General features: G+C 41.9%; 2 protein-coding genes across 3 annotated transcripts in view; one reads left to right on the top strand and one right to left on the bottom strand.

The window, feature by feature from the left end:
- The window catches only part of GOLM1 (golgi membrane protein 1), a 53,051-nt gene extending 44,371 nt beyond the window's left edge, over positions 1-8,680 (top strand). Inside the window, exons 7-10 of the mRNA XM_028508079.2 lie at positions 567-726; positions 1,411-1,680; positions 3,547-3,660; positions 5,745-8,680. Of these exons, the coding sequence (XP_028363880.1) occupies positions 567-726; positions 1,411-1,680; positions 3,547-3,660; positions 5,745-5,788 (588 nt within the window). The 3' untranslated portion in view covers positions 5,789-8,680. The remainder of the gene's footprint in view (positions 1-566; positions 727-1,410; positions 1,681-3,546; positions 3,661-5,744) is intronic.
- The window catches only part of NAA35 (N-alpha-acetyltransferase 35, NatC auxiliary subunit), a 58,359-nt gene continuing 51,560 nt past the window's right edge, over positions 8,327-15,125 (bottom strand). For both annotated transcript variants that reach the window (XM_028508071.2, XM_036021800.1), the window contains exons 19-23: positions 14,144-14,211; positions 13,222-13,362; positions 12,722-12,844; positions 11,762-11,842; positions 8,327-10,996 (exon numbers count right to left, since the gene is read on the bottom strand). In XM_028508071.2, the coding sequence (XP_028363872.1) occupies positions 10,937-10,996; positions 11,762-11,842; positions 12,722-12,844; positions 13,222-13,362; positions 14,144-14,211 (473 nt within the window). In that variant the 3' untranslated portion in view covers positions 8,327-10,936. The remainder of the gene's footprint in view (positions 10,997-11,761; positions 11,843-12,721; positions 12,845-13,221; positions 13,363-14,143; positions 14,212-15,125) is intronic.

Below are 15,125 nucleotides of genomic sequence, written 5' to 3'. Positions count from 1 at the left end.
AGCCTGCACAGTTTTCTCTGAGCACTGCTTTAGTGGCCTCCTGTGAGTTTGGTATGTTGTTTTTTTGTTCCAGTTTTTCTCAGGTACTTTCTGATTGGCCTGGTGATTTTTTTCCGACCAATTGGTTATTTAAGAATGTGTTGCCTAATTTTCACATATTTGTGAATTCTTCAGATTTCATTCTTCTATGATGAATCACTTCATTCCACTGTACTAGACAACATTTTATACGATTTCAGTCATTTAAACTCTGTTGAGGCGTTTTGTGGCCTAGCACCTGTCCGCCATGGAGAACGCTCGGTGTGCTCTGCAGGAGGATGCGTATTTCGCTGCTGTTGGGTGGAGTGTTCTGTCGACGTTTGTTCTGTCTGGGAGGTCTCGACTCGCCCTCAGATCTTCTGACTCCTGCCAGGGAGGGGCACAGTCGGGGTAGATGCTGGCGTTTCTCAGGGTTTCGGTGTCCTTATTTGTCAGAAGGACGTGGTGGTCCCTTGCGTTGCTCGGGGTCATTCTAAGGCTTCCGGTCACGGAGCCCCTGCCCTGACCTCCCTGTGCTCCTGTTGCAGCCCCACGCATCCAGTGAGCCTCAGCCCCGGTCGCAGGAAGCAGGCCTGTCCCAGGCAGAGGGGCCACAAGGGAAAGGAAACGTGCCCAGTAACAGCAAGCCCCAGACACCAGCCCCCAGTTCGGAGGCGGCTTTGGATGTGAGGAGAAAGGGTGAGAAAGGTGAGGCTTGGTCATCACATGTTTGAACCCTCCTCGGAGCCCCATTCGAGTAAAAAAACCTAGTGGCCGTTTAAACCCTCCACTGCGAACACAAACCCACACTCCGAGGCGGAGAGACTGCTGCTGGAGGCAGGCAGTGCGCTCGAGACGGGGCTGCGGGTGGCTGGTGTGTCTCTGGGCACTTGGAACTGGCTCTCTCTCTGTCCTGCTGGTCTCGTCCTCTCAAGTGCGCACCTTGCTCTGTGGTAGCTGGGTGAAGAAGGGTTTAGGCTGTGCCTTTATTCAGGACGGTGGGGGGACCGTGGGATCAAGGGGAGGTGGCTGAGTCCTGCACACCTGTCAGCGGCTCCCAAGCACTTGTCTCGAACATACGACGATCAGATGACCTCAGCAGTACACCTTCCTCCACTTGTAGGTTGTCACTGGAGTCACAATAACTTGGTCTAGATTTTTTTTTTCTTAAACCACTTTTTGCTTCCCCGTGGCTCTGAAGATGAGCCGGGGGCCTAGAGAGGACTGGAGTCTTCTGCTGAGGTCATTAAACAAAGGGCCCAGCCGCCCCAGCTGTCCACAGCCCACCTGGCCACAGTCCTTGGGAGGGCTCTGGGAGGTGGGTGGCGTGAGGGGTTTTGCTGACATGAAGTGAAGTGCCAGTGAGGTCACAGCTAACAATGTTCTCTGTAGAGGAGACCAATGACATTGAGGTCCGCAGTGAGGAGGTGCTGCGGAGGGACAGCCTGGGGCTGCCCCGGGAGCCGCACCAAGAGCAGGCCGTGGAAGAAGACGGACGTGCAGGAGGAGGAGCCATGGGACACGCTGGAGACCTTGGCCCAACCTCGCAGGTGCCAACCACCCTGCTGTTGAGCCAGGAAAACCAGGAGGCAGAGGAGCCTGAGCGGGACCAGCTCGTCATCCGGGACGGGCAGGAGGAGGAGCAGGGAGCTGGCGAAGAAGGTGGGTGAGAGGCACCGCCCGCTGACTGCTTTCCCAGACTTCTTACTGACGTGGGAAGGGTTTCCAGGAAATTTATCCTGTTTATTTGGTAACCGTGATCACGTAGGAGGCAGGAGGGAAGAGTAGTGTGCTTTCTGGCACTTAAGAGTTTTCAGAAATAATATTCACAGGGAGTGAGGGGGCGTTTCAGGTGAAGACCTCGATGGGTGCTTAGTATTGATAAGAGGAGGGAGGGAAGAAGAGGGAAAAAGGGGGGAGGCATGGAGGAAGTTAGGTAGGAAATCATTTGCAGAAAAGGGACATGTGAATCCCACCTTTCTGGTTTGGTTGACTTTTCTCTTTTTTAAAGTGTGGGAAACAGATCAACAATATTCTGGGATGTATTTCAGTTTCTTAAAGATGTGAAAAATTTCAATCCCAGCGGAGCCAGGGACACTTAAGTAGAAGACACCTGTGCTCTGGGAATGGCCAAGTAACAGAAGTGGGAGAATGTGCCTGTTTGCAGAAGTTATCCTGATTCCATTTAAATCTAATTTTCCCTCAAGTTTCTCTTTCTGAAGAATGCTTTCTCAGTTCAAGAATTGAGCCCTGGCCATTGTGGCTCAGTTGGTTGGAGTATCATCCCGCAACTGGAAGGTTGCAGGTTCAACTCCCGGTCAGGGCACATACCTAGGCTGCAGGTTGATCCTGGGCACAGGCATGTGTGATCCCCAGTCCTGACTTGTATGATTCCTGGTCTGGGCATGCACAAGAGGCAACCAGTTGATGTTTCTCTCTCTCCTTTCCTCTCTCTCAAAAGCAATGAAAATAAAATGTCCTCAGGTGATGATAAAAAAAAATTATGAAAAAAGATATTGGAAAAAAAAACCCTCAGGTGGCTGATTCGGTGGCAGACTGCTGTCATACCACTCAGCAGCTGGTCACACGGTGTGCCAGCCAGCAGGGCTGCAGTGCTGCAGGGCGTGAGGCTGCACCGTGTTCTGGGCACAGTTGCGGTGATCTGCTTTGCAGAGTAAAGCTGCAAGACACACAGGCCTAGCTTTGTTTCCGCTTCAGGCAGTAAGTGCAGAGAAATATAACTAGAGCTGACTTTTCCAGCGTGCTTTAAAAAAAAGATTTTGGGCCCTGGCTGGCATAGCTCAGTGGATTGAGCACGGGCTGGGAACCAAAGTGTCCCAGGTTCGATTCCCAGCCAGGGTACATGTCTGGGTTGCAGGCCATAACCCCCAGCAACCGCACATTGATGTCTCTCTCTCTCTCTCCCCCTCCCTTCCCTCTCTAAAAATAAATAAATAAAATCTTTTTTAAAAGATTTTATTTATATTATGTACAAATATGACGTGTTTACATCCAACCCTGTGACTCTGTCTGTTGAATGTATTTTGTCCTTTTCTGGTCGCCGGTCTCTCCGGGGATGACCGCAGTGACGGGTGACCTGACTCCGTGGGTATGATGGAAAAGCGTGTCCTTTGGCTCACAGCAGCCGCTCCGTTTCCTTCTTTTGGAGCAGTGAGCTGTGCTAAGGAGATACCGTTATTAACTAGAAACCTGTTGTTTCCAAAAACAGTGCTGTCTTCTTCTAACCTCAAGTTGTGTCTTTAAAAAAACTGGGATTTGGGTTCAGCTAGCTAGTTATCCCGTTTTCTGTGGACTCCAAGTTGAAGTGGACACACATAAGCAGAGAACTCCTACACGTGCTCTGTACTAGCAGCCAACGCACGAGTCCTGCCAGTTCCTGAGATGCAGCAGAAAGATCTGAGTGCAGCCACGACTGGGGTAACGCCAGTGTCTGGGCTCTGGTGTTTCTGTGGCATCAAGAGAGAAATGATGTAGTTCATGTTTTGTGTGTCTGCACTGACTTTACAGGGAGAAACCAGTCAAAAATGGGAGGAGATGATGACTACAACATGGACGAAAATGAGGCCGAATCGGAGACAGACAAGCAGGCGGCCCTTGCAGGGAATGACAGAAACGTAAATGGTAATAACTGTGGCGGTGGGGGTGGGGTCACCTCCTCCTCGGTGCAGTTGTAGTGATTCACTTTGTGGCCCTCCACTTTTGGAGTGACTCTGCAAGGAATCCCAACAGTAATGTGGTAAGTGATCATCATGTGAAGGCTTTCTTTTCTTCAGAAGCCTTTGACTCTGGGACAGCAGAGGGGGTCAGTTGGAGGATTTGTCTTCAGTGACATTTAGGGATTTTCCAACAAAATGGCCGGGTCACCACGTGATCACTCTGTAGTACCAATCAAAATGTCCTAATAAATATGCACGGAGCTCCAGGCAGCTTTTTGTATTAACACTTTGTATGACTATGATTTTGCATTTTGGAAGAGTCCAGGCCAGTGGATGTATCTGACTCTGGATTTGTCTCTTTTGTTGAGATTGGATTCAGGACGGACATTTTTGCAGCTGCAGTGTGTCCGTCTTGCTTCACGCCAGGAGGCGGGCGATGGCAGTTGATGGCTTGGCTAGGGGCTGCCCACCAGGTCTCCCCCTTGCACGGGTCCACTTTCCCATGTAATACATCATCTAGGGTGGAATGCACTTTCTCTGTTTTTATTGAGATTGATATACAGCCCTGGGTAACTTCAGGATATATAGGGTAATGATTTGACACATCGTGAAATGATCACCACAGTAAGTTTAGTTACCACCCATCATCTCACAGGGATACAAAAGTCTGTTTCCTTGCAATGAGAACATTAGGGTCCACTCTGACTTCCATGTGTGTCGTAAGGCATGTTGATGACTTCGTCACCCTGCAAACCACACCCCCTATGGGGGACTTTGCCATGGCACAGCTTTGCCATCCACTGAAAACCCTTGTCTGATTCTGTCACCTTCACGTATATTAGCTGTCATTCTCTAAGGACCCCCGCCCTCAGCACACACTTACACACTCACACATACCGGTTTGTTTTAGTATTGCTGTGAACTTAGGGTTTCCTTTAACATTTTTATATTTTCTGTCAGATTCTTGGTGTTTTAATTTTGTTTTTGAGTGCTGTATGTGCTAGAGAGATTGTTCCTTACCTGTGATGTTAAGATGCAAATTTCTCCTCCTAGTTTGTCTTGATTTTGCCTATGGTGTATTTTGTCACACACAGATTTCAAAAATTTTTGTCCTCATTTGTGTAGTGCCTGAGCTCTTGAGTAGCATGTTTTCCGATGTAGTCACTGTCTCAGAGCTGGCTGCCACTTTTACGTGAGCCCAGTGTCGTCCTACACGTTTGGCTTTGCAGTGACGGCTTGTGCTTTCATCTCCTACAGCCTGGTTGTCTGAAGGATTTGGCTTTGTGCAAGGCTTTAAAAAAAGTGAGGGAGGAAGCAAGTCAGGACGAATGCTCTGTCAGCTCCTTTAAGAGACTTTCAAATTGAAGAAATGTCATCAACATCATTTTAAGATTACCACTGGAGTAGTTTAAGGCCCCACTTGCACTGGGGACAGGAGAGGCATTAGCTCCAACTTTATGAGAGAGTAATTTAAAGCAGTCAGTTAATTAATAACATCACTAGAAATCTAATGTATAGTAATTGTAAATATTATGTTGGCTTTAGGTCTTCTTTGTGACATGACTTTTCTGTTGTCTGTGTGTCCAAGGATGGAGTAAGGGTGGGGGGAGCCACAGTCACCTTCAGCTCTGTGAAGGGAGAGCTTTGGGAAACGGGAGCTGCCCAGAGCTGCCCATGCCTCGTAGGGGGCAGTGTGCTTCCTGGTGGAGGGGCCCGAACAGGGGGAGGTACAGGCGTGTGAGGACTGTGATAGCAACAACTTTGAGAGTAATGTTGTTATCCATTTTATGGGATGTGGGGTATTATTTCACGATTTGAAACAATATGGCATTTTCAGATGTTTTAGCTTTGTTTCATGGCACCTTGCTGGCCATACACGTGGTCTTGTTTGTGATCCTGTCCTTGGTAGGAATGGGATTCCCCATTGTAATGTGGTCATGAGATGGTCTCCTTTATGACGGTTCCTACGTACTTAGGTCAAATGGGATCTGCCTGGACTGGTTTCTCAAAATGTTTAATTAGAATATTACCTTTCTTTTTCCTTTTTAGTTCTTAATGCTGAAAGTCAGAAAAGAGACAGTAAATTTACTTGATCAGCATGAAAAGAGGAATCACGTACTCTGAATCAAACTGGAATCACATACTTCGTGTCGGGATTGAACAGCGATAACCACAGAATCTTCACGAGGGACTGAATACTGTGAAATGTACTAAGTAAAATATACATCTGAAGATGATTATTATGGAATTTTAGCATGTACTTTATGTAGGAAAGTGAGATTGTTTTTTAGATGTTTTTTGGGGGGTTACTTTTGAAGCATCCCTATTAAAGATGTTAAAATGTGTTGGCTGATAGGTATTTCATGAGAAGATCAATGCCAAAAATAGAACACAAGTTCTCCAAGTACATGGACAGTGCTTCTAGAATTTAACTGTTTAAAATAAAAGCAAGTCTGTAGGAAGAGTCCACCTTCTGGTGCAAAGGAGTGATCTGCTGCACTTAGAAACTCCTTTTTCTCAGTTCCTTCCGAGTCCTTCTCTTCTCCAAATGCCAGGGCGAGGGACGGTACCAGCCTGTCACTTCTGTTCTCCATCAGCACTGGGTTCCTGGTTTGTGCTCTCGCCTGTCCATTTCTGGTTCCTGTACTCAGTGGCCTGGAGCACTGACTGGTAACACGAACACCACCTACAGTAGTTTGAATACCCAGGTGTTTTGTGGGAGAATTTTTGAAGACTACTTGTATAATAGCCCTCATATTAATGTTAAGTGGGTTGTAATTTGAAAACTCGTGATCTATACTTAACTAATATGTGTAGGCAAAGCAAAATCTTCTGTAATTCAGTCCATAGTACCACAAAAGGCCAAGTGGATTAGACTTTGGACACAGCGGGGGCCAGAGCAAAGGTGCCCCCAGTGCCTGCTGCAGAGCGGTGAGGCAGCCCGGCACTGCAGGGCGGGTTTGTTGTGGACAGACTGCCGACTCCGCTGGAGGGAAAGAGGAGCAAGTTGATGTTGAAGGGTATGTACTAGTTTAGAAAGGCAAGACAAATGTCAATAGTGTTTTTGTCACAGTTTATACAGTTAGCTTTTAACTATGAAAACGGACTTAAAAATCAAAAGTTAATACTTGAAAATGACTAATAATTTACATCGATAATAGTGATATTAGATTTGGCTTGTATTGGTCCTTATGTTTCAGGTAAATAGGTTTTTGCCTCTTGTGAATGGCGGGCAAAGCCGCAACTAACGACTTTCATTGGGCCCTCTGAACAAAGGGTAAGTGGGCGGTGGTGCTTACTGCCATGTGTTTGGGGTTGCAGGAGCTGAGATCCAGTCTCTGCAGGTCACGTGGCAGGACTCCCTTGTTTCCAGAGAGGAAGCGGCCCGAGAAGTCAGGAGCCCAACTGGCCGCACGCCTGTGTGGACGTGCTGTGCCCCCGACAGTCCCTGAAGGCAGGCTGTGCTTTGCGTTCAGGTTAAGAGCTCTACCTTGAATGTTCTTCATGTGTAATATCCTTTTACCACCTCACTAAGATTAAACCTTTTCACCCAGAAAAGGCCACTGAAGAAGTGTAAAAGTAGCTTTGTAAGATTTTTATCTAAGTCCTTGCCCGACACCCCTCTCAGCCTTAGGGATGATACGCTCTCTTGCTTTCTCAAATAAAGCTTCTGTTCATCTCTTGTTTAATCAGTGTGCAGAGTTGCGGAGAAATGAAATTCTCTGTTAGTTCAGCTTTTAAAACTGTTTTCAGTTTTCCCTTCATCCCATTTGATCCCTAAGGAAGCAGCTTTTAAATTGTGGAGATGGAACGTAAATATAAATAACCCCTGTCACCTGACGACTTCGCCTGCGTTCCCAGAGGCATGTCCGAGGGCCGCTCCTGCGGCAGGTGTGTACTGGGAGCCCCCCCCCCCCCCCCCCCCCCCCCGCCTGCTTTGTTGCCGCTGGCTCCTCTGGGATCGCAGACACCTATTCTGAAGCAACAATTTAGAAGTATCACAGCTGTTTAAAAAACAAAAATCTGTGCAATAAGCATCAAGTAGATAGTTTACCTCTGACCTTGGTCTCTTTAGTGTTACCCAAAATTAAATCAGCAGCTATTTCAATTTTAACAGGCAAACTCTTTAATTCCCACTGTCTCGTCTCAGATGGTGTTTGCACAGGAGTGAAAAGTCATTTTATCTTTTCTCCTGCAGGTAGGACTGCAAGTGGAGACTCCCTAAGCAACCTTGGATTAGATTTCCTAAGTAATCTAATCACGGCACATACTTAATGTATGTACTTTTGTGTGATGAAGTTTGAGAAATAAACTATTATGTTGATGTTAAATAACTAGACTGATAACTAGCATGACTGTTTTAATTGGCTGAGAGCTGGTTATCCATCCACAGCAGAACCTGGAATGGTGAAGAGAATTCAGCATCCTTTATGGTCCAGTGGGAATTAGTCTAATAATCTTTCAGGCAAAAATATAATTGGAGTAATAGAACAATGAAAAAAGATTATTATTTATAAATGATATTTTATAGGACACCGAACAACTTCTAACATGTCTTTGAAACTAATTTTAGCAAAAATACAAATTTAAAACAGAGGTTCCATTAATTGGGTTATATTAATTCCCCCTGCCCCCTCATGTCAGCTTAGACGCTGCAAATGTTCATTAGTGTCAGAAAGTTGGGGAAAGTTTATTTTCATTTTGTGTTTAAATGTTTGTGTATTTGTAGGCTATTTCTTAGCTCTGAGAGCAACACTTTTTAAAGTGTACTAAGCTACTGTTCTTTAAATCTGGTTTGTAAAATTCTGGTTATGTATACGCTGAATGGTGTGTATCTCTGGGCAAGTTAAATGACTTTGAATAGTCTCATCTTCAAATTATACAGACCTTCAGATAATGAGTTTTATAACCAAGACCCTAACCAGTTGAGACAAGTGCTTGTTCTTTATTCTTACTCCTTGGAATAAAGTGCTACCTTGTCCTGAGTTGAGTGACACAGCAAGTTCTGCTTATACAACTTAGATGCTTAGAGATTCCAGTTCTACAATGGGTGCTTGGTAAATACTTGACTCTTGAGCCAAATAAATGATTGTGATCGATTAGAGATGTCCTAGATAACCTAATTTTCCATGTAACTGAGGTTTGCCTTTAGGAACCTTCATAAACAGATTTAGACGAACAAATGTCTTTCAAATGAATGTTAAACACAAAGACATTCAGATGAAAACCCACTTAGCGGTAAGAGGTAAGCCAGAGTCTTTGTGAAAGAGTTCCTTGCTTTTTACTAATGTGTCTCTCTGAAAGCTGTTGTGAAATGACAGTAATGGAATGTCCATTAAGGGGTGATGGACCATATCTGCCTTTATCTTATGTTCGTATTTAAGCAGTCACCCAACTTTTAACTCTCCAAAAAAGCTGCCACATTATTAACATTTAACACCTGAGTATCATTTAAGAGTAATTTTGTGACCTCAACCAGCATCCTACAACTGCCAGTCCCCCCTCCCCGCCACAAAGGACAATCTTGTTCTAGTTTTTTGAGATGGGCTCATTCAAAAATTATTCTAGAAGTCTACAGGTGACATATCTGTGATCAAAACAAAGTACCACGCCTTCCTTTAAGCATGGCTTAATGTTTGAATTATAGACAGAAAGTTACAGATACTGTATATCTATAATTTTGCAGGAGTTTAGAAGTTCAGAGTTGTTGAATAACTTTACATGACCTTCCAAAAGCTGATGTACCTTCTTTAAAAAAAAAAATTAATCCTGACCTATGTTTGATTTTAGAGAGGAAGGGAGACAGAAACATTGATTAGTTGCCTCCCATATGCACCCCAACCAGGGATTGAACCCACAACCTTTTGGTTCATGGGATGATTTTCCAACTAACTGAGCCACCCAGCCTGAGCTACATCCTTTTTAAATGTAAGGAATGGAAGGCATTATTAGCAGAGGACTAGAAAATCTTACAGTGTAAATGAATGCCTAGGTGAACTGGTTGAGTGTCTCAGCCAGGTCATTTCAAGTCTTCAAAAGCAGAATTTTAAAATACCTCTGGCAGCTTGTAGGATGACAAAAATAGTCATCTCAAGTTTTATTTTATGACTCCTTATGGCAAAAGCAACTGGTTCTGGTTTCCCTACTCTCCTTAAGATTTGGAGGTATTTGATATAGCAACTTCTGCTTGGATTGCTTTGCAAATATCAAATCAACCAAATTCATCACCTGAAGCAAACTGTTTAAGGCAAGGCACCAGACTCCAACGTGCCGCCTCCAAATTCCTCTGCACTTCTAGCAGCCCTGGGTTCTCACCGTCAGGTGTTGCTCCTGCTGAAAAAAGTAGTCAGCCCACTTCCCTAGAGCCGTGGTTTTTTGTTGTTACCTTCTCTATTCAGTTTGCCCCAGGATAGCTCAATGCCATCAGGATGTGTGTTACATATTTCAAAAATTCACATTCCATTAATTGCACGAGCAATTTCTAGATTGATGAAGTTCCTTTCTCAAGCTTACACACTTGGAAGATAGCACTAGTTGTAATTTGGTTACTTTTTTTTCTAAGTACTTTTCAGGGGCTTGGTCTAAATTTTAAACCTTTTAAAAGTACCCAAGTAAATGTTAAAGATGTATTTAAAAAGCATCTACATTCTTACAGGTATATAATTTAAGATATCATGACACATAAAATCACAATCCTCATGTAATTTAGCCTTCCTATATAGATAGCTTAGAAGTCCCTCCTAAAATCCCTCTGAAATGTATTTTGCTAAGATCCCATATAAGTGTTTAATAAATCCTTTGATTTGAAACATCTTTTGGATAATTTGTTTGAATTACTCAAATGTTAAAGAGTAAACACCTTCAGTTCTTAACATGTATTAACAAAGTGCTATTGTTTTCATCTCCAGTAATACATTTTTGTCAAGAAATTTATTAACCTTTACAAACACTATTCTCAACCATTCATAAAAAATGATTTATGATTAAATCTGTAATAAAACCATACAAGGTTCCTCAATGCATTCAACCAGAGCAGTGTTACCCATGGACATAATAAACCACTTTAAAACAGCAGTTTTCATTCATGTCATATAAGGCTGTCAAATTAAAAGAATTCTTTATAATGGGTTGTTATCCAAGAAATCCATTTCACTTCATATTAGGTGGTAAGACTGATGGATGGATCCGCCAAGAGTAGAATCTGAAAGTAGACTTTACCCCTTTATGGTCACCTTTCAATCTCAAACAAGCTTCACAACGGGAAAATATTTATGAGCAGAGAAATCAAATTCGGGAGGAACCTATAAAGAAAATCAGAAAGTCAATGTTATCTAAAAAATGATCAGACAGTAAACAACAAAGATTACTTCTATCTTACAGTATCTTGTATTTCTAAGGATGAGGCAGCAGCACAACATAGATTTTTTAAAAAGCTGGTTAAATGACAAAAACCAACCTGGAGGAAAAAAAATAATTAGCGTATTTCCAGGTTTGCGAAGACCACCAGAAAACAAGCTGACCTGTTTTCTATCTTAGAGGAGTTAACGAAGGAAAATGGACTCAAATTACTGAACGATGAGATGCGTGTCACTGGTAAAGAAGGGCAGGCGGTGAGACTGCAACACTGGGAGTAAACACAGGCACGTGTAACAGATGGCACCAAAACGGCCTCAGCGGTCGGCTCCTGACAGATGCAGAACCGGTGTTGAATGTTTATACAGCACTGGGATAAAACACTACCAAGAAAGCTTATGGAATCTTCCATATCCTGAGCCATTAAAAATAACTTATTGAAGCATTCACTTTTCTAAAAGCAGGTGACTTTTTAAGTACCTCTTCCATAAGTGTATTCATATACATTTTCTTTTTTCACCATGAGTCATCAGGTAATTTACATGGGGAAGGAGAGGAACGAAAGGGCAGACTTTTGAAATTTTAAGTTAAAACCTCTTCTAAGATAATTTTTGAGTGCTTAACTCTTATAAGAATACTTGTACATCTTTTTGAAAAAGTGAAGTTTCACAAAAACTGAGGCCCACCATTTATTTTCCCCACAGTGTACTTGCCTTAGACTCCTTTTTGTGTCCTCCCGCCAATAGCTTCATAACCACAAAGTTGGGTTTGGCGACCTTTAAAATTCTATTGACCTAAACAATGAACAACATTAAATTATCAAAACATAAAATTCAGTCAAAGTGTCTTTATAGATACTAATAGGAACTTTGTACAATATCAAGTGTTAATATTTTATTAAAGGCAATTTAAAAATATGAATATATTTCTATTAGTAACTATAGAATAATGCATTTCAATAAAATTTACTACACAGCAAATGTGAAAATAATGGAAGCCTGAAACTTAATATTTGTAAGTTCTAAACTCTACACAGAGGTATCGCCAAATAAAGTCACCAAACAGTAGCCCTTTATTTTAAAAGGTCAAGTGGATAAGGTGGTTTTTACTTCCTGTGATAAATGACTAGATCATTTTTCAGATTTAAGATTTATATTTGAATATAGTAAGCTACAGAATAAGATATTTTAAATATTAGCATTTTTAAGCTATGGATCAATCTGGATCTTATTTCTATTCTTCATGGTTCTAAGTCTTTTTTTTTTTTAATTGATTTGAGAGAAAGAGAGTGATTTGTTGTTCCTACACGTTCATTGGTGGTTTTCTTGCATGTGCCCTGACCAGAGACTGAACCTGAAACGTTGGCATATCAGGTTGATGCTCTAACCAACTTCACAACTCAGCCAGGGCCCAAGGTTCTAAGTTTTAATTTCTCCTTGCATTGATTTCTAAATTTATCCATAGGAGGTATTTACATCACCTCTCTCATCAAATAATTTTAAGTCTGACAAGGTCAGGTTAGCAAAGCCATCTGAAATTCTCGGCAGAAACACAGCAGGCTTCATTGATTAATTCTATAAAGTTCATTTTTATAATCAAACTGCCATCCAGTAGTTAAGACATGTACTTCCCACCAACCTTCTCCCCTAGAATTACTGTGACTGCACTCTTACCTCATGATCTGGGTTGGGGATGTTTTCCAGTATCATTTTCGCTTGCTGGAAGTGCTTACTAGCTGCCACATACAGATCTGGAGACTGAGGAGGAGGGCTGTATTTATTGAGGTCAGACATCTCCTAAGAAGGGGGTGATACTATCATTCAAAACATGTTTAATATGAACAACTTAAAAGTATCCTTTTAAATTAATTCTACAATGACTATCCATTAATAAGTGCACACCGAAGGAAACATTCAGCCATACCTGTTTTTTCCTACGTAGTAATAAATTCTCAACCATCACATACTACCTCATGTTATTCTCATACTTAAATAATGTGGTAAATACAACAGAAAAAAGCCAAGTAATTTTCACACTATTTAAATTGGTATTTTATCACCTTGTCCTATTGGTTCAACAACAGACTGATTTGACTATTTTAACAAAAGGGCTAGGCACAAACATCCGTAAGAAGGTCTAAGACTAAGCATTTTACTTTAGTGAGCAAGTTCACCTTGAACTGCAGATAGTGTACTGGGGGTGGGGTCATCACACTGTTGAACGGAGCAAATCTGTGCTCATACCGCACTTGTTCACTATCGAGTTCAAACTTGGGTTTTCGTACTTTGCCATCCATGTCAAATGCTACCATGGTCTAAAGAAGAAAAAAAGAAAAAAGGATACCAATATGAAAAAGTGAACACTCTCATTAATTCAGAATAGAAAACAGGTGTTTACAGAGAGCTAAAACAACTTAAAGCTCAGAAATCAGAAATGGGGAGAAAAACTGACTTCAGTATTCACTTTTATGTTATGTGCCATCTTTTATATAAAACGTTTTCAAGGTCTTGTGTTTATGTTACTACTTTTCCCTGTGAAATTACACCAGGCGCACATTTTTTTTCAATATTTCATGCTTTATAAAAGCTTTGAACCTTTCAAGTAAAAGCTTCTGAAGAAACAAGTAGCATATAAATTTTTGTAAGATAAGAATAGGTCCTGTTCTTCAAACAGGAGTCCATGTTCTATGTATTTTAGTGTAAGTTACTTTAAATCATGTCCCGAATTGCTCAGTACAAGTGAAGACTCAGTACTTACTATACTACACCTCCTTGAAAACGCCTGCTTTTGTTTAAGCCACACATTGTGGAGCCCACCCCTTTCCCACTACATTCCCAAAAATTAGGCACTTCAGAAAAGGGTCATGTCTGATTCGGTGTGGTCTCCTGCAAATGTGCTTAATACACGACATCTGGCACACAACATGGGTTCAAATATCTGGTAAACAATTTTAATAAAAACAACTAGACTTGGACAAAAGCTAATTTCAATAAAATTTAATAAAAACGGGTGAAATTAGAACCAAGAAAAAAATTTTAATTAAACTATGTAATACCGATATAGTTGAAAAGCAAAAAACTTTTTTAACAACTTACCTTAAACATTCCAGCACACATGTTCTGATAGGCCTGGCTCATTGTGATTTCTCGGCTCAAAGGGCGAACTGTAATTAGAAAATCACCTATACTCATTAACCCTTCCTCTTGCATTACTGCAGGAGAAAATCTAATTTTTGAAAATCTTCCACCTTGTTTATTAAACTTTCAAACAGTTTTTTTCCTGCAGGCTACGTGTTATTTTATGGCCCACTACAAACAATACTGACAGGCTAAACAAAAATCACGTTCCCAAATGGCTAACACCCTGACATTCTAGTATTAAGTAATTTTAGCTCCTGAATTCATCACAAAGAGAGAACATTTTTTTTTTCTATAAGCAATCTGGTATGTTTAATCCCAAATGGTTGTGATAGAAGCCACTTCTTTTTTTCAATTACAGTTTACATTCAGAATTATTTTGTATTAGTTTCAGGTGTGTAGCGTAGCAGTTAGACAATCATATACTTTACAAAGTGATCCCCCTGATATTTCCAGTTCCCACCTGGCACCATACACAGGTCAGAGACTTATATGGAAAACCCGAGAACAATTGTTCACGAGTTTTCTATATAAGAAACCCACGAACAGTCTACCCAAACTGCTGAAATCCTAAGGAAATAAGAGTAATATTTTGTAACAATTGCAGCAATATTTGTAACCCTTCTGTACGTGACCAGTAAGGCAGTCCCTCTGAAACATTACTTTCCCCTCCGCGTCCTTGGGTAGTGTGCCCAGGCACTATGGAATCACCCTTCTGTCAAAAGATCAAAGGTCTCCTGCTGTCTTGTTCCTTAACCTATCTTGCTTGCAGGCTTCCTGTGGCCTATCTTGCCCTAAGGTCCTCTGACACATGGACTTGCAAAGAAGTAAAGGAAAAACAAGGAAAGGAACCAAAAAGGCTTGTGTCACTAATACTGGGACTCAGTTTCCACCTTATACTTTCCAAAGACAAGATGAGAATTAAATTATTATGACTAAT

This window comes from Phyllostomus discolor, chromosome 3 (genome assembly GCF_004126475.2).
Source record: "Phyllostomus discolor isolate MPI-MPIP mPhyDis1 chromosome 3, mPhyDis1.pri.v3, whole genome shotgun sequence".
Lineage (NCBI taxonomy): Eukaryota > Metazoa > Chordata > Mammalia > Chiroptera > Phyllostomidae > Phyllostomus > Phyllostomus discolor.
This window is presented reverse-complemented; position numbering and strand designations above follow the sequence as displayed.